General features: G+C 45.9%; 1 protein-coding gene across 16 annotated transcripts in view; it reads right to left on the reverse strand.

Annotated features, from left to right (window-relative positions):
- BRSK2 (BR serine/threonine kinase 2) overlaps positions 1-19,219 on the reverse strand; it is a 313,750-nt gene that overhangs the window by 21,281 nt on the left and 273,250 nt on the right. For 11 of the 16 annotated variants that reach the window (XM_037402757.1, XM_037402761.1, XM_037402758.1 and 8 more), the window contains 6 exons: positions 14,069-14,129; positions 9,478-10,090; positions 8,301-8,349; positions 3,398-3,521; positions 822-1,002; positions 56-145 (listed from right to left, as the gene is read on the reverse strand). In XM_037402757.1, the coding sequence (XP_037258654.1) occupies positions 56-145; positions 822-1,002; positions 3,398-3,521; positions 8,301-8,349; positions 9,478-10,090; positions 14,069-14,129 (1,118 nt within the window). The remainder of the gene's footprint in view (positions 1-55; positions 146-821; positions 1,003-3,397; positions 3,522-8,300; positions 8,350-9,477; positions 10,091-14,068; positions 14,130-19,219) is intronic. The other 5 variants (XM_037402770.1, XM_037402769.1, XM_037402772.1 and 2 more) reach the window with 1 other exon arrangement.

Raw genomic sequence — 19,219 nt, forward strand, 5'->3', positions numbered from 1 at the left:
ACTTGACCTTCCTGTCCCTGCTGAAGCGAGGTGCTCAACAGTAGAAACTACTTACCTGATAACTGCTGCACTGAAGGCTGGTCATGTGTGCTTAACAACTGTGCCTGAATGGTTTCTACTACCCTCTTAAAACGACGGCTCGGACCTGCGAGGAGAGAAGAGGCACAAACGGCCGTGAGAGGAGCAGGAGCCAAATCCTCACACAACCCAGGGGCTGGAGGGGAAGGATCACAAGCGTCTGCCCTTCAGCCTTGTCCCCAAGAGCGTATCTGTCCTTCGGGCAACGGCACGGCTCTGAGGAACTCTGGTGCAGCCCCCCCCCCCCGTGAACAGGGACCGTGCTGTGCTGGAGCTAGCAGGAGGGAGGATGGCTTTTGTGTTCTTTGGTAAAGACAGCAAGGGGGGGTTGGTTGGCTGGTTTGGTTTAGCCCCATGGGGGGCCATGTGGCTACCCAGAAGAAAAGGGTCAAACCACAACAGGTGACTGCACGTTTCTGTTCCAGCGGCCTCACGGTGCCCAGCCGAGACACCGAGACCTTTGTGTGAAACAAGGAGACAGCACAGGGAGGGCTCAAATCCGATGCACAGAGCAGGCATTTTAGTGCTAATCACGGTGGCGGCAGCTTCACCTCTTTGGGAATCTCTTTCCCTCCCAGCATGATCAACACCATTTTTGTTCCTGACGTGCTTCTTGCCCAGTCTGACTCTCCCCCCAGGTCAAGACAAGTTATGTTCCTTCCCTGGCAGAGCTCTCTTTGCAGGTTCTGTCTCAGCAAAGAACGAGCCAGCCTGCACCCACCGCACGGCTTTGCCACGGTTACCTGATAGGAGTGTGAAAGTGACAGAATAGATCCCGTTCTCCTTCTGCGCCTCTCCCCCTTCTGTGTATGTTATGTCCACCTGGAACTTCACTGGCTTCTGGAAGACAGCAGGACCTCCTGTGGACTTGTATTCTGCACGGAAACTTGTCTGTGAGATGACACTGTGACTGAGGCTTGGGATCTGAAACAGGTTGACAGAAGGAGATAGTAGAACCAGAGCACAAGGGGAACAAAATGGCAAAATTTGATTTAGAACACCACACGTTTCCAGAGTGGGTAAGATTTGCCAGACTTGCTTCTGGACTTGGATTTTTAATGCACAGAGCGTTCTTGTGAAATCCGTCAGAGTGTAGGTTGCTTGGCACTGCAGAAGAATGCACTGCTCCTCACAGGACTGACCCAAATGTAAAGGCTGAATATTGATGGAATACCCACCATGCTTATAAAATCACAAATATATTACATTATTATAATGTAAAATATTTTTTACATTATTAATGTAAAAATACAATTAATTTATATTGCACTACAGAATTACAATATAAAAATACAATGTTGCACAACTTCATACACTCAGCCTTCCTTTTCCTAGTCATCTGTCGCAGCACTCTCCAAACCATCGTTACACTCAGTCTCATAATCTGAAGGTCGTGACTTCGAGCCTCACATGGGGCAGCAATTGTCGCAGCACTCTCCAAACTATCGAGCTGCAACAAGGTCTTTTACCATCTCATCCCAGCACACTCTTCATGCCAGTCCCTCTGCTGCCTTCGCCTCATCCAGGGCACACTCACTCTCTCTCACTTTTCTCTGTTTCTTCCTCGGCTGCCCTCTCTTCATCAGCTGCCCAACCCCCTACCAGAACCAGCCACAGCTGCACCTTAGCTACGTCGGCCAACGCGCCGCCCCTGAAGCCAGCCCACAGCTGTATATTATCAGTGCTAATTAACACAGCTTCGTTCCTCTACACTCATCTACCAGTTCCAAGAAATGTCTTTTGCTGAATGAAAGCTGATACTAAGGAAGAAGGCAGAGAAGTCAGTGGGATGTAAGACTGGATATAAAAAACCACCTGAGTAGCCTGGTCTGATCTCACAGCTGATCCTGTTTTGAGCAGGAGACCTCCCCAAGTCCTTCCCAGCCTCAGTTGGTTGGTGGTTCTATGATATCAAATAGACATCAGGACACAGAGCAGACACTTAGACAAGCGCCTGGGATATCCACAGGGAAAGCATACCTGCAAATAACTTACCCAAACCACAACTCCTATCAATGTGTAAAAGAACTCTGAGAAGCTTTCTGGTATCAACTGTATCTTCAGACCCATGGTAGAATTTCATAACTGCCTAATTTTCAAGCAGTTACCATTCACAGTTCCTGCCAAAATGTAACATGCTCACGTTCTATTTATTGCTCCACAAAGGACCAGATTTTTTTAAAATATAAACTCAAATCACTTGGAAATCTGGCCTCTAATTTAGGAAGAAAAATGAAGACGAGTTCTTTGAGAAGCTGACCTTAAGGCTTAGGCTGTGACAATGCATTTAAGTTGACTGTAGGAGACGATTCATAGGGTTTGCACACAAATCACTACATCACACCTCAACCCCCCCGTGAGGGGTATGTACAAGATCACCAATATAGACAGCAGTGCACGCTACGCAGAAGCACAGCTAAACGCTCAGAACCGATGCAGTAACATGGCTGCTGCAAACCACTCTGAGATGGATCCCAGGGCCTGACGCCTGCTACTATACTGCATCTGCTCCTCGTATGCCTTTACAGATAAAAGGATTATAGCTGGGTTTTTTCTGGAAGAAATTCATTGCAGCACCAGAAACGCTAAAAAGGAGTGCAGTATTTTGTGGAAAACAGTATCAATTCAACAAATGATATAAGGAATTAAGTCTCCTTCTCTTAATTCTATTGAAAAAAAGTCTTAATTATATTGTCAGCTACCTTGAATTGAAAAATCTCTTGAATTAACTTTACTGTGCTGACATTTTCCTCATTGGTACTTCTAGATAGTAAGAATAAGGGCTTTCTACAGGAAAAAACCGACAATTTCCCTCTGTTTTCCTAGACTGTATATAAACAGCTTCTGCAACAACTGAAACTCCGGTCACCAGAGGAAATGCCCCTTCTTTCTGCCATACAGCACTGAAGAGGAGATATAAAGTAACAAATGCAGATGTGAGACAGGATTTTTGTCCAGCTACAGTGGTGGAGGGCATACCCAGCAGAGAGAGACCCAACCCGCTGTCCCAATGGTGACTGAAAGGTTAGTTTGACAAAGCAGCAAATCACTGTCTCGATGCCACATCAGCAGTGTGCTCCGACTGCAGCCGTATCCCAGGTGCTGGCAACCTGGAGACCCTGCCAAGGAGGCTGAGACCTTTTCTTGCTTCAAGGAGTACTATCTGCAGTTAGAAATTCAGACTGAGACCAGTGGAGGCCCGACTCAAGAGGCCATGTAAACGAACCCCGCTGAGGATGCACTCGACGGAGCCGAGCCGCTGCCCTGTAACACGTGGCACAAGGTGCCCTGGCTCCAGCGGGCAGCTGGGGTGACTTACCGAGAGGAAAGCGTGGACGATATCAGCCTTAATGGAGCTTAGTGGTTTGTCCTTAATGACCACAAAAATCTGTTCTTCTTTCTCCAAGTTGATGAAGTTACCGAACCAGGATTTTTTGGCAAGCCTGACGTGATGAAAAGAAAAGAGATGGTTTAAAATATTGCGTGCTGTTTCTCACATACCCCCAGCTAGAAGGAAGAAATATTAAAAAAACACGCATGAAAGTTCTGATAACCCTCCAGATGTGATACTATTACTAACAGTGAGTAGAAAACAGTGTCGGAGACTATCCAAAACAACATTTCGCTTAGTGAAAACTGCTAAAATGATGGACTACCCTGCGTTAAGTCTGGCAGCATGTCACCAACAAAGAGAAATCAGGAACAATGGTAACCCTTTTGACTGAGCCAATATACCAATTAATACTGCGTAGATAAAGTGCATGTAAGGCAGGGTTATATAGTAACCTTAAATAAATAAATAAATAAATAACACATTTCTGGTTTGTCTCCGGGGATCTCTCAATTTCTTGTGACAATAAGCAGATGCTGGTAACACAGGGATCTAAGTTTCCCCCTACCCAATTTCAACCCCTTTGGTGTTTTAGGACTCAGAAAGTTCCTCTTCTGAAGGTGGCCTGTTGGGGTGACAGTACAATCACAGGATCTTGCTTTAAGTCAAGCTGTAGGCTTCACTGGACCTCCAATCTGTCAGTGAGTGAAATCCACGCCTATGCAGAGGGCCAGGACAAAGGCTGTCCCATGCATTAGTCCCATTCAGGGTGTCTGTATAACGAGTGAACTCCGGCCATCCCACAAAGGAATGAATTTTCAGTACTAAGGGAGAAGGTATCAACACCATGCACAACGCAGCCCAGGCTTTCCACTGACAGCAGTTCCACTTCGCAGTTCCTTTCAGCATCAGATGGTGGTTTCATCATAAAATGAAATTGCTCTGCTTTTTCACACTGATCGTACCAACAAATGTTTGATTTTGCTTCTTGTTTCACCATCTCAATGCACTTTGTTGACATTTCCTTTTAAGTAAAACAGGCTAAAGGAAAAATGCAGAGACATGAACGTTACTGGGAGACATTACCCAGAACTTGAAGGTGGCACCTCTGACAGGTATAGTTTTGATGGCACAGAAGACGCTGTCAGCTATGACATACAGCCAAAGAATTGCCGGACCAACATAAACCCAGGAAAAATTCCACTGAAATCAGCCATATTCTAGTAGGGAAGAATTTAGCATGGAAATGTCAGAAATAAGAAGACCCGCCACCAAGAGATCGCAGGTTTTTTCCTCCACAGGGTATTTTATAATGCCACGACAAGTCCAGTTTGCAGCATGGCAAGCAACAGCCTTTCACTGGTTTTGGCGGACATTCACTGCTGTGTGGAAGACAACCTCGGCAGAGAAGGGGAGCCATCTGCAGAAAGGATTGCTGTACCTCCGCTTCCCAGCAAAGCAATCAACAGCTGGAGGGAGTCATTAGTAGATTCACTTGCTGCAGCAAAGACTCGGAATGAGGAAGGGCAGAGACTAGGAGAGAGAGGAACAAACTAGCAAACTAATTTGAAGTCTAGACCTTCGGGATAAAGAACAAAGCTTGACTTCAGCAGCATCCAGCAATTTGCACTCATTGCTCCACGGATGGCCCAGCTGTCGGCTCACCGCCCATCTAATGCGCACGGCACAAAGCCCACCACCAGAAGACCGCTCCACTGTGCAAACAATCATTTGCTTCTACTTACTGCAGGCAACCCAAAATAAGGGTACAGGAAGATGCCCTTGCAATTTGGTAAACCAGTGCCCCCCACTCAATTAAAGTGGGCTGGAAAACTGTCACTCCCTAAAATATTCATAGGCAGCTGTAACTACGCCGGTGAGCCAGATATTAGCATAGGGAGCAGTAAAGAGAAAGGGCCTCTCATTTAAATGGGTCGTTAAGGAGCCAGGGTTAGAGTGTGAAAGGAAATTACATACTAATTAGCTCATGTGTCTCACACACACCATAACAACTCTGCAAGCCCCTGGAGAGCTGGGGCAATAGCTCCCTGCATGTAAAGGGTCTATGCTCATTAGTAAATTAGCACCTGGTTATCCATCTAAAACGGCTGGTTGTCTTAGGCTTGCGTGTGCCACGACCTGACCCGGGGCTGGCTATGGGGACTCCAGGGGCCCACGTGGGTCACACATGGACGCTGGGCCCGGAAACCGCGTGCGTATTTAATTGCAGGTCTGCCGTGTTAAAATACGGCTTTTCATTTTTCTGTTTTTGTTAACGGTTTTGTTGGTCCTTCACTTATAGGTCTCTTAACAGGTTCAAGGGAGCCTGGGCCACAGGGGTCTTCTCCTGCTCAGCTGGGAAACTTGGTCTGGGGTCTCCAGAGTCCGGCTGAGCTCTTCTCTTTGGCAAGGTTATCGCCAGTAATACTGACCCGGGAAGATTCACTGAGTCTGGGCTACGCTCCAGCTTGTTAATCACTGGAACTCACGAAATAATTTTGCTGGTGTCACATAAGATGGAATAGATGCCAGTGGCCTCTCCTGTTCCTGGAATGAACAAAACCAGGCCAGAGCACACATGCTTTTCTCCCCCCGAGCAGCAGAACTAGCTGTGCCCACACCTGGGAAACACGCCGCCGAAGAAGGGGGGGCAGCTGTTACGTGCTGCTGGCTCGGGTTAGAATGGGCATGCGCCAAGGAGCCTCGGCACCCTGAACGCGATGCTCTAGCATCTCACAAGATCAGGCTGTAAGCAGTATCAAATGCACTCAAAATTCACAATCTTCTCTCGTCATGGCAAACCTCCTAAGGGGGAGGGAGATGGGAGGTATGTGTGGGAGGCTGGGTATGTAGATTACTCTAGGGAATCTAATCAGGTGTCCAGTTGATGAAAAAGCAAATAGATTAGCATGAAAATGGAGGCTGGTGCTTTATTACTTCACACTGAATTTCTCACTGCTATAATGTTGTTCCTTTTCCTACTTCTGGAGCATCTGACTGCGTCGCCTTCTGGAGAGCCTCACTGTGTACCCTACCTGTTCCTGAGCGCCCGGATCCATAACCTCCAGAGGTGTACCTGCTTGGCGTAAATAACGGCATTTCTCCCCCAGCAAATGCAGCTCTGCAGCTTTAATGCAGCCGGAGCGATGTCTAAATGCCATCCCTAACGCATTCTCTAGGACTTTTCATATGAGGAAGCAGAGCCCTTCCCAGACATGTCAAAGTGCATTACCCACTCATCAGCCCCGTTAAATGAACGGCAGTCATCGCTGTACCAGAGCCGGGGCATGTATCTATCGCTCAACCATGAGCTCAATACAGCTCCTGATAAGGGTATCTTATTTCTTACAGAAAAGGAGAAAACACTAGAAAAAATAAAGACATGTGGAAGTGGGCACTGAGCAACAAGACATCTATCGTTAAAATATAAACCAGTTCATTATTTTTTATGACTTTTATTATGTTTACTGCGGGGTGCAGCTCAATTGAACTCATTAATATGGCAATTATACAGAAAAAGAAAAAGGGCCTTAGGCTTTGACTTGCATCCAAACTGCCTCAAATGACAGGCACTACTTCCCTACACCAGCTTTTAAAGAGTGAGTGGGAAGCAGAGAAGGCAATAAATTAACAGAAAAACTTCCACCGATATACATACATGAAGAGGAGAAAATTAATTCTGAAGATTTTCTGCTTTAATGGCCTTAAAAACATTTGAGATGAGAATATCATATATTTCTTTGATAAGGATGTGTTCATTTTATGAAATTCTCTCATGCTTCTCTAATAGCAAATGCTCCGAAGTGTTGGAAACACAATTTATTCCGTTTATCTTCCTGGATTTCTTTTTACTAACCTTTACTATTCCCTACCTCTCCCTCTCCTGAAGCCTTCACCCCCTCCATTCTGCAGCATTAGCTATAGAGTGCCCATCTTATACCAGATAAATGCCAGGTCTGGGGAAAGTTGTTAAGGCAATACCATTGTCACCAATTATAAAACTTTGGGCCCAAAATCTCCATCTAAGACTCATGAATATTTCACACAAGTATCTTAACAAAAGGCCAAATTGCCTTGGTTGGCAGGGTAGGTCTATGGGCACTGGGTGCACAAACACAAGCTGTGAAAATAGAAAGGAATAATTTGGCATCTGTTGCATATATTAGGAAGTGTTTGGAGCCGCACTCCCTGGCAGGGACTTCCAAACCTGCCATGCAGTGACGCACATTTGTGCAGCAAAATGGCTGAAATGTACGTTGACTTTTAGGGAATGAGTCTGGTGAATATGAAACAGCTTCTGCATGTCCCAGTGCCGCTGCCTAGAATTAACACTGCGTTTACTATTGCAGCCAAAGATTCCTCTGAATTATCTTAGCAGAGGCTTCTGCATGTTATCCTGAGGATGCAAACTCTCCTGTACTAAGAGGAAGACTTTTTAGTGCACAGTTAGTGCCAGTATAAGCCACTGATTACCCTCTCCACTCCTCAAGAGTGGTCTGCTCGACAACCAAATGAAATAAGAGAGAAGGAACATGTTACAAACCTAGTAAATTCAGCGAGCCATGAGAAAATGAGGTGGTTACTGGGAGACTGTTCCATCACCTGTTGACCCCACTGCCATTACTGAGGTATAGACTTTATCCAGGTCATCCCATCCCATCCCATCCCATCCCATCCCATCCCATCCCATCCCATCCCATCCCATCCCATCCCATCTCCATCCAATGGTCCTTAGCAGAAGAACCATTTCACATCTCTATCCCGTTCACAGGACAACAGGTTACCATCAGATATTGACCCAGAACAGGAGTATATTGCCCTATGACATTCAGGCAAGGAAATTACATTGGTATGTGGTGGAAAAAAAGTAACGTGCTGGCAAATTACTTACTCTGGGGATGATTCTGGGGTTAAATTAGACATCTCCTCTGGTGTAGGTACTGCCCATGCACGCACAGCCAAAGAGAGGGAGGGAGAAAAGAAATTGCTGATTCAGTAACCCTTCCATTTTCTGCTGTATACCAACGAAACAATTCTGGCTTTACACCCTCCTGCATTTGCCCACTGCCTCTGCAGACCAGTTCTGACATTTGAACATTGGCCGTACGTCTCTAGATCACTGTATCTAACCGAGTGCTGCATTTCAAGGCTCGCCCTACCCCTCCTTAAATGATGCTATGAATCTGACTGTAATCTTGCACTGGCTTCAGTGGTTTACAGTTCAGACCCAGCCCCTGTGCCAATCTCACTGCTTGACAACTGCTTCAAAGCCCAGCAGATGCAGCTCAGTCACTGCTGCAATCCTCTGCATTTCCCTGAGACAACGCCCCTGACCATCACGGTTCAAAATCTAACTCTTCCGTGGCTGTAATCCTCCTTTCCCACGGGATCACATCCCAGTGCCCTGTAAAACCACAGGGTGCTGGGATCGCTGCTCATGACATCTGAGGATAACGCATGTGACTTTGGGTGCCCTTTGCCTGAACGCAAAAAGCCACCTGGAGCTTGAAGCAGAAAATTTTGCACATCTTAACACTCCAGAGACTCTCAAAAACTGAAATAGGCCAGCAGATACGAAACCACTGATTATATTAAGGGGATTTTTATACCAATTACCAAAGGAGGTAAAAAAAGCATTAACCAAGATCAAACAAGCTGTGCTTCAGAAGGACAATTTCAACCTATTGCCACGGGCTAGTTTTTCTCAGCTGAAGGCTCAGCCCACGGCTATGGAGAGGCAGTGCACAGCCATGGGGGAAAACAGCAGAACTCCAGGTTCGCTGAACAAAATGGGTGGAGAAGCTGGAGATAAAATTTTCTTGTGTTCTAAGAGCCACAACAGGGATAGCAAGAGGGCTCAGGAGATGCTGTGGGAGCAGGTGCAGTGGCACGACAGAGCCTGCTCACATGTGCCTTGGGTTAGGACTGGCTGATGCCATCGCTCTCGTTTTCAATAGCAATATTCAGGCCTCAGGACCTGAAATCTGCAGAGCCACGGAGAGGTATCAACTCGCTGCCGAATGTCTGCCCAAATCAGAAGGACCCTGAGCGTCTGGGCGAGCACTCACCTTGCAATTTCCGGCGATGGAAGCGAGGAGACCCCAGGAAACTATTCTTGATTGAGTTGAGTCGTGTCCTCCATGGCATTCCTCCAATGCTGGGGCTGGATGGTGGTGTTGGGTTGGGTGTGCCTGCTGGGCTCTCCTTTGGCGTATGGACAGGTGTCCCCTTGGGGGTAGGGAGGGGACTTCCCCTTGGAGAGGGGTGAGGGGTGACCTGTATGATGGGGATAGATTTGGTGCTTGGGTCAGTACTAGAAGGGAGCAATCTAACAGGAGACATAGGGTTGGTCTGCACTTTAGGAACAGCCAGCTGTGGGTTAAAGCCGGCAGCAGGCGAGCGGCCCTGGGCGTTCTGCACAGGGGTGTTCTGGGAAGAGGGCGCGCTGGTATTGCTGGTAGGGAGTGGGTTGGATTTAGTAGACTGGAGTGGTTTTTCGGCCAATTTGCTCTTGGATGGCAAAGTCTGCGTCTTTGGGTTGGGCTGAAGTGCTGGCTTTGGTTGGAGTACATGTCCAGGCCTGGAGGCGTTCCTACAAGCATCAGGGTCCAAGGAGACTTGGGGTCGGGGAGAGAAAGGGAGGTCGGAGGTCTGAGGGGGGATGAAGAACTTTCTGATAGGCTACAAGACAGACGCAGAGTGTCCATGCACATCAAAAACAGTGAAATACGCATAGAGCGGGCGAGCAGAGAAAGGAAAGTCAGAATAAAATCCATCCAAGTCACAAAGATGCACCATGTCACAGGGAGACACAAGAGATGGAGGTGAAGGGGTAGTGGGGGGAGGGATTTTGCAAAGAAACAAAAACGAACAAACAAACAAAAAACAAAAAAAAAAGACATGCAGTTAGCTGGGAACACAGCATAATCAACAACAGCAGCAGCGGCAGCAGCAAGAACAACAGTGTCATAACAGGCTTCATCATATTAACCAACCATGTGTCAGCAAAGGAAAACAACAGAAAGAAAAGTAAAACAAAGGAAAAGTATAAAAAAAAAACAAAATGAAAGAAAGTAACCAAGAAAAAAAGAAGAGAGAAATCTCTCTGGGATTGTTCTGATTGCCCTGCAGTGAGAGAAGCACGATGCTGTAGGGAGGTGAGGAAGGGGAAGAAGAACCACTCAAGCCACAGACAAATTGAGATGTGCCAATGGGACCACCTCTTCCAGCTCCAAGTGCCTGTATGCAAACCCAGCAGAGAGATGGAACTCAAAACAGGTGTGTGATACACACGGGGTGGTAGGCGATACACACAGCTACTGCACACAGCGGTCAGAACCTCTTTCCTTCCTCTTTACCCCCGTCTTTGGCTAATGCGCACCCCGGCTGCGCCAGACATGGCAGAAAGAGGGGGCGAAGGGAGAGGGACCCCGCGTGGGCATCGCCTCTCCTCCCCTGGCCTGGCAGGTTAAACCGCTCAGCCTTCTCTTGGAGGCTTCCGAGCACACACCACCACGGGAAAAATACGAACTCAGGTGGTGTTTGGTTTGTCCGCAGCTACAGCCAAAACTTGAGTGAGGCCTGGCAAATATTTTGTTTATCTGGGAAGAGATGATACTTCCCATCAGACTTTATGCTTCTCCGGCAACATCCCTCATTGTACTGAAGGACAGCTTGACAACTGGAATTTCTGTCATAAAGTCACAGCAATATTTGCCATTAAGTCCCAATTCTATGGAGGGGGTGGGGTGAGCCATTGTTTTGCAAGACACAGTTTAAAAAGAAAAACACAACCAAAGTTCATAATCCATCACCGAGTTACCAAAATGGGATTATGATTTTTTTTTTTCCCAAACAAGAACATATACACACGTTAGAAGCATTTGGGAAACCAAACAAACAGCAATACACAGACTTGGGAGAATAGAAGCCTTTTAAAGGGATATTAGCAATCTAAAAATCACATTTAAAACAAAGGTCCTTACAAAACATTGCTGTTAACACCTTAGATTACAAGCACTGGCAGAATTGTAAAAATAGAAATCACTACTCAAAGTCTTTCGGTTTGGACTGTGCTCAGATTGTGAAGTCTAGAAATTACTATCCATTATAAATGATTTACCATTATAATTTTTATTTTTATTATTATTACAATTATAATTATCATTATTACTATTATTATTATTACTATTACTATCCATTCTTAACACCTACAAGCTGTAACCAAGCACTGTCCATACATACCATGTACACATAACGATGCCTCAAATCTCAGTCCCAGGTAAGCACACTCACTATTGAGTTTACTTTCTGGGTTTGATGGATTAGCCCAATGCTGTCATATTCAAAAAATGCAGAAATGTATTGAAGACTTAAGTCCTAAAATTGTTTGCATCAAAGCTGTGTAATTACTTCAAAGGACTTAGGGTTAGGCCACCAAGACTAAAAGAAAATCACTACATCAAAACATTTGTGTTAGGATTGTAAAGTTAAAACTAAAGTGTGCCACGTTGGTAATTCGGATAACCCGTGAGAAAGGAAGGGGAAAAGAAGAGGAAAGTGGTTAATTTATGGAAGTCACTATCAGCATCTGACAAGTCATCTTTTGCAAATGACACCAATGGATAAAAGTCAAAGACTGTTGATTGCAAAAGTTTCCTTGCAGTTTTTGTATCTTACATGTATGATGATTTGAGAAACAAATTTGAAAGAAAGTCGGTCAAATGCAGCTCCCTCTCAAGCCATTAAGAATCTGAAGGGGCACCCTTAATTACCACATTTTCAATAATGAAATAAAGAACACGATCAGGTCTGTTGTGCTGGTGCGATGGGGAACATCACTGAGATTTCAGAACTCCTAGTTGCTGGAGGATTCAATTCATCATAGAACTGAGCCTCAGCAGCACACAGAGTGGAATGTGTATTTGCTTTTTAAAGTATGCTCTCTTTCAATAATCTAAGGTGCTATTAGAAGCATAGGTAAGGACGTTTAAAAAAATATGATTTTTATTCCAACATTTCCTTTTAAGCCTCACATGTGACCTGCCTTAATATTGTTAAAAAAAAAATGATTTTTATTCCAACATTTCCTTTTAAGCCTCAAATTTGACCTGCCTTAATATCGTTATGATCTGCTGAAAATGCCATCTGGTTGCTAAATCCCTTTGAAGACTATTTAATCAACTGCCTCTTAAAAGAATAATGGTAAGATACAGCAACGATGGGACAGATCTTGTCATCCTTATTCTTTGATGTAGTCCTACTGAGATGCCAGAAATTGATCCCAAGAGATCAATTAATGAGATTAAGATTTTGGTTTGCTACACTGGATGCTTATTTTGTGCACACAACTGTTTCCATGCTCTTTTTCAGTACATTTTGCAGTGGTGTAAGAATTCTCAGGCTCCTGCTTCATTCCACTGACACCCAGGAGTCCCAGTGCAGAAACAAGGAAATGGATCTTCACTGGTTCCTGGCCCGTTAAAGATGCAGAGGAGACCACGAACACATTTATGCCAGTTGCAAAACAGCGTAACAACTGATGCAAACCCAGAATGTGTTTCAGAAAAGAGTTCCACCGAGCACGGAGCTGGAAGCTGTATCAGTCTATAAACTTACAGCTGACAGCGTGTCTTTATGCAGAAGAATTACACACGATGCTACTGGGGAATTACAATGTTAAACACTTGGAAAACTGATGTTACCTTCATATACCTAAGAACAGATCCAGAGCATCCGTACCCTAACACTGTATCCATTTCCAGTGGGGGGATGGCATCTTCTCCTGAAGTCATGAAAAGTGTGGAGAAATCCTCCAAAGACTCGGCCAGGCAACTGGGTAACCTGCACGGCCACAGCCCCCCAGGCTCCTTGATGAGGCCTCGACTTTTGTAAGCACTGCAGCCTTGGGGTGACTAAATGGCCTCGCCAGACACGAGGAATGCTCGCTCTTATCCCTAAAGAGTTACCAAGGAGAGGGACGCCTCTGTCACTGCACTAGGAAACTGTAGTAACTTTGCTACAGGTGTACGGTCAAGCACGTTTTGTACTAGCTGAGGATCAGTACTGGCCGAGTATCCGTATTTAGCTGACTGTATACTGAACAAGGGCAGTGAAAGTACCTTATTTAGAGGGCTTTGAGTGTTCTTTTCTCATCTTAATTAGCCAGCTTCTTCCTCTCCTTTTAAATTTGCTAGCCCTCAAATTTGTACAGCCTATTTTCTCTGACTTTCTAATACAAGCTATTCTGAGGCAAAGAGCATCCAGCTGGCTGTAACCAGCATGGTTTGGCGCTCTACTGTGACCTGACTGAAGACAGCGACGAAACCCTTCCCGATGCACGGTCTGAACCCACGCCGCACACGGATCCCGGCTGGATCTGGCGGTGTTTAGTCACAGCCACGTTATCCTGCATGCTGATGAGACTGGAAAAGGGCGAGGGCACAGCAAGACCCCTGTAACAGCGCTGGGAGCATGTGAGAAATTCTCTGCTCGCATTTGTAAATAGCATTTCCCTCACCACTCATGAAAATTTACAAGCTGCCAAGGAAAAACAAAACATCCCAGCTAAGAGCCACAGCTCTGGAGCAACAGATGTCAAAAAGCATCAAGCATGTGTGAGTGAACTGGACTAACAGATCTTGAAGCGGCACCACTTACCCTTGGACTGCTGAGAGGACTGGTGGAGAGCCCAGACGACGCTCCGCTGATTGACCGAGACCTGGATGGACACAATAAGGAAAACAGCCCTCAGAACACTTGGACAGGTAAGAACCCTGAACACCAGCCACCACAGGCACAGGCATGAAGTGAGGAGGAGGAGGGAGGCTGTCACTGGAAAAGCACAGGACTCTTTCCTTTCACTACTGTCACCTTTTGCAGTTGCCCCACCCTCAAACCAAAGAAGCGCTGCTGCTCAGGGAGGACGCTATAATCCCTTTTCACTAAGGGAGCTGCTACCTTCTTTTTGGTCATCAAGCACCTGGAAGCTACTGCGCCTGACCTGTGCAAGCTGAGCTGCTGGATTCCAACAGGACTGTCAAGACATCCGTGTTGGTGCTGAGAATTCTCTCCCGCACAGTGCTGGTAAACACAGAATGAGGCATTCTCTGTCAGAAGCAACATGGAAAAGCACCGTCTGTACAAGGCACAAAGGTAGGGGATTCTTCCAGATATGAAGAAAAAGCGCCAGGTCTCCATGCCCCAGGCACAGAGTCATTTCCTACGGGATGAGCTCCCGTGCTGGCTTAACCCCTGCCAGCCCCCCACCGATGGAGCTCGATGGGGTAACCCCTGCCAGCCCCCCACCGATGGAGCTCGATGGGGTAACCCCTGCCAGCCCCCCACCGATGGAGCTCAGGCCTCCCCTCTCCAGCAGGACTTCCCACTGCCCGGTCTGCTCGATGGGTAACGAGTTCTGCTGTGGTTGGTGACCTGACTGCTATCAAGATAACAACCCAGGTGCCCTCAAAAAGAGGCCAGTCAAGGGAGAATAAACCCTCCTGCTATTTGCTGACAAGGTCACCTACACTGTAATGCTCTTACGCTCTCCAGCGAAGGCCACCTATGAAAAATATCAGCTGTAGACAATAAAATGTACGAATGGGCTATGCTAAACGCGCTGAAAGGGCAGACAGGCCCAACGCACAAACATCTCAGCAGCAGAAGTTTCCAGGAGGAGGGCTGCCCAGCAGGGAAAAAACCCGCCTGTGTGACTGTGCCTGAGTAAGCCCCAAGGGCAGCTGCCTCCTACCCTTTTCAAACAGAACGTCACCTTGAAGACCGAACCATCTGACAGCAGAGGACCTGGCTAAGAACCTGGTTGTCCAACAACCACCATGCAATGTCAACGTAGCAAACCTACCAACGTTTCACCTGCAGCAAGAGCCGTGAAAGCAATTACTTGCCTTCAGGTAACAAACATGAAAAGGTGAAATCCTCTAGAAGCTCGGAAAGCAGAGTGCCAGTGTGCATGTGTATACACATACATATTTAAACTTGACATAGGTCAGAGAGTTCATGTCAGTTTATACATAAAAGCATTGAGAACACAAATTGTCTCAGTTCACTCTCTTCTACTGTTATAGAAGAATCAAACAAAAAAATCAGTTTACAAAATGGTGTCCCTGATATATTGTAAATAAATTTGAGTAGTAATGTTACTAAAAAAATGTGAACTGCAAGGGGAAATATTTCCAAGGGAAGAGCAAGCTACAACTGAACACAATGGCTGGTCCTGTTCTCTCTGTTTGTATCCTCTGCAGAAACTACTCACTGATGGTTGTCTTTGTATCTCATCGCAGTCTGTCCATCCCAGTAAGCAGGTGAAACCCAGAAGCCCTGCCTCAGCATGCTTTTTTGCCAGATAAAATATAAATTTGCGCCGTGAAAATCTGGGGCACTCATTCTACGCAGAAACTCCCCACCTACGTTCGTCCTTGTACCCTGCTGCAGTCTGCCCATCACAGTGCAGCAGTCAAAACCTAGAAGCTCAGTCTTGGCATTCTTTTGCACTAGATAAAACCTAAATTTGTACCATCATGATCTGGGGCACTCATAAAGGTTTATGCAAAGTAATTTTGAGGGGAGAACCGTCTGCCCCACTTTCAAAAGGCTGTTTTACGTGCCTCTCCTGTAACTGACGTAGCTGAGCGCAACACAGATGTGTCATGCATATGGGAAGTCCATGTAGTTAAAGTCTTCCTCGTATGAGTCATCAGAAAAAGCTTCTTCCAAACCATAAATTACAAGAGGAGCCTATAGGTTATCTTGGACAAATGTGGAAGGCATTTAGGTGCCCAGCAATGCAGCTAAACAACCTGCTTAGGAGTTAAACTCCCACTAGGAGATGTTCCCACCAACTCTCAACAGTGGTGGGAAAGTCCTCTCTCACACTCACCTGAATTCCAGGATACTTGATTAAAAGTTCCAATCTGCTATTTCCTTTTTGCAATCAGGTGTTTCGAACAGTCCTGAATTCTCCCCTCCCAACCCCATTGCCTCCTATGTTTTTACAAAAACGATCACACGCATGGAGGGCAAAACATGGCAGGCCCCACCTCCCAACTCCCAGTTCCTTATTGGAAGCAATATTTGAAAAAAGAGTTGTTGTGTACTGTGTTTTCATCCAGCCTAGGAGCCTGAGGTAGGGGACAGAAGAGAGAGTTAGTGTGAAATCCTCCTGGAAATGCATTCAGTATCCACATGATTGCTATCAAACAAGCTTTATCTCTGCTGCTGATTTACATGCAAAATATGTAAGAAGTAAAGTAAGCCCTATAGCAAGTTTTAGTTTGTCCACACTGGAAATGGTATATAGGAGCAGTGGAAAGAGTTTAAAGAATCCCGGGTTAATTTTAAGTGTTGGAGTGAAAAGAGAGCTGTACATATTCAAAACTTTTCCCCTTTACCAGAGAGTGCTGGTATGGGATATGACACCCAGACTGAGGAGCTTTTCCTTGCATCTCCTTCAATTTAATAAATCTCCCATAATTTACCTTTACAAGTGGGACACAGTTCCCAAGCTGGCTATAAAATCTCAGTACACTGACAGGTTCTATACTCCAGTACAGAAATGCTAACGAGCAAAAATGACAGATTTGTCCTTCCCAGCAAGATCATCTTAGCTGGGAAACGCCAGAATTCTGGTTTTTTTGGGTTTTTTTTTTTTTAAAAAAAACACACACATGCACTGCTCCTGTATCTCAGAGTCAGGTGGACAGAACTGGGACAGGGCCAAAAGTAATGAAAACGTTGCATTATGCTGAAACGCTGTAATGAAAAAATAGAGAAAATTTAAATTTTTATCCCTCTCACCAGAAAATGAAAGCATGAGGCCCTACAGGCAGCACATTAGGATGGCAGACCCTGGAAAATCTTATGTGGGGAATGAGGAGAAAAATATGACATCATCTTATCTCTGTGGCTACAAACTACATTTATTCAGTGGGAAGTATCTATTAGTAAGTAACATCCTATGTGTCTCTATAGGCATTACATATCATTGGAAGCATTAAATCTATACTTATTCCAATAACTTAATACTAAATGCAACAATCTAGGAAACTACAAACATTGCAATGTGGCTCCTTTTTCTCTGTGTTTTGCACTGCTGCATGCTTGGGCACTAACTCGAAGGAAGCCATCAAAAAGTTGTTGAAACTGCAAGCAGGGAAGTCAGTGCAGTTGCTCGGATAAAGAGCATTCCCTCAAAGACACCTGCCAGGTTTAGAGACCCAAGAAGTGACTCTTTAGCCCCTTCCAAAGTGACACAGTTGTTTTGCCAAGCCTGGAGAGAGGAGTGGAAAAAACCCAAACAGAAGGGAGCTAGACCCAAGGCTTAGGAGGGGGAGGATGTAGAAGACACTCTAACCACAGGATGGGCACTGAGACCATTGCAGGCTGCTCCTCCCTCTCATGGACTGACAATAACCTGGAGACGTCTGAGCTATGAAAGAGAGAGGCCAAGGACTGACGACATGTGCCTGTGTGGGCTGTGCTTTGTAGCTGTGATGATTTTATACCTTATTCAATCTGTTTGATACCTCAAAGTCAAAAGGTCCTTTGTTTTAAAGCAGTTTCTTACTGATTTTACCCAGCTGCTTGTCAAAGGGGAAGCCATGTGAGGCCCAATTCGTGTTACACCAGTGGTCTCTTACTGGTGAAACGGGGGAGCTGGAATCCAGTTTCCAGCTGGTTTCAGAGAACGGCAGCATTTCTTGAGAGCTGTGAGAGGTGAAGGGCTGAAGCCTCACGCTGCTGAGGTGCAGGCAGAGAGAAATACAAGAAGGAAAAGCGCAGCTGACCTGGCAGCCGCACCCCCCAGCACCCGTACAGCGCGCCCCTCGCTCCATCAGCGTCCAGGTGCTTTAACCAGTGCAGCTGCTGGTGCACACCAGGGCAGTACGAAGGCTTCACAGCCAGCAATTAACGTTTGCGTGGGATTTGGCATTTGTTTCTTCCTTGAATGACCGTCTCACAGAAATTTGTCTTATAATCAGCGGGGGGGGGGGGGTCTGCGCTTGCTGCAGTCCCAGCAGAACCTGCTTTCACAGCACAGTTTTACCAGGACGCTGATACAGCCTCTTAGCTGGCCAAGCTGGAGCCATGCTTCCAAGGAGGGCAGCCTGCAGCATGCATGCAGCGTGCAGTAATGCATCAGGCTTGTGTCCCTGGGTGAAATGCCTTAGAAACTTTGAATTGGGTTGATTCCACGTGTTGTTTTGAAAGTCATTCCCAAAATATCCAGCCAACCTCTTATTTGCTTCAAGCATAAATTGGGTGGAATTTGATACTCCTCTTTGCTTGCTCACTCAAATGAAACCAAAAAATTCTAAACTGTATTGCAGGGTATGAGACCCCTGGAAATGACCTGAATTAACCTGCGATAGGTGAGCAGCCTGGCATTGCGTGTTACAGCATTTCATCGCTATTACTCTTGGGTGTCTAAAAGATACAACCTGTGCTTCCTTCCTCTCTGATCCAGGGAATACGAACAGAATACCTCTGATGGTCCAGTGACTTAACAGTCCCAACTGTGCAAATAATACTAACTGTAACAGCTCTTACTGGGAATACTTATGCTTAGGTCAGAAGGTCTACTCATGATAATAACCACTTGTAAGATGAAGCCTTACAAAGAGTACAGAGAAAGGACTTGCAGGTGTTGGTAACACACCTCTTCTTCCTTTTAGTGCAGACAGAGGGTGACGTTGAACAGCACCACCTTCCTTAATTGGCCAATTATACTAAAGTTCCATTTATAAGTGGTTTAGAAAGAATTAATAAATAGTAAAGCATGCTACAAACATG

Source organism: Falco rusticolus, chromosome 10 (genome assembly GCF_015220075.1).
Source record: "Falco rusticolus isolate bFalRus1 chromosome 10, bFalRus1.pri, whole genome shotgun sequence".
NCBI lineage: Eukaryota > Metazoa > Chordata > Aves > Falconiformes > Falconidae > Falco > Falco rusticolus.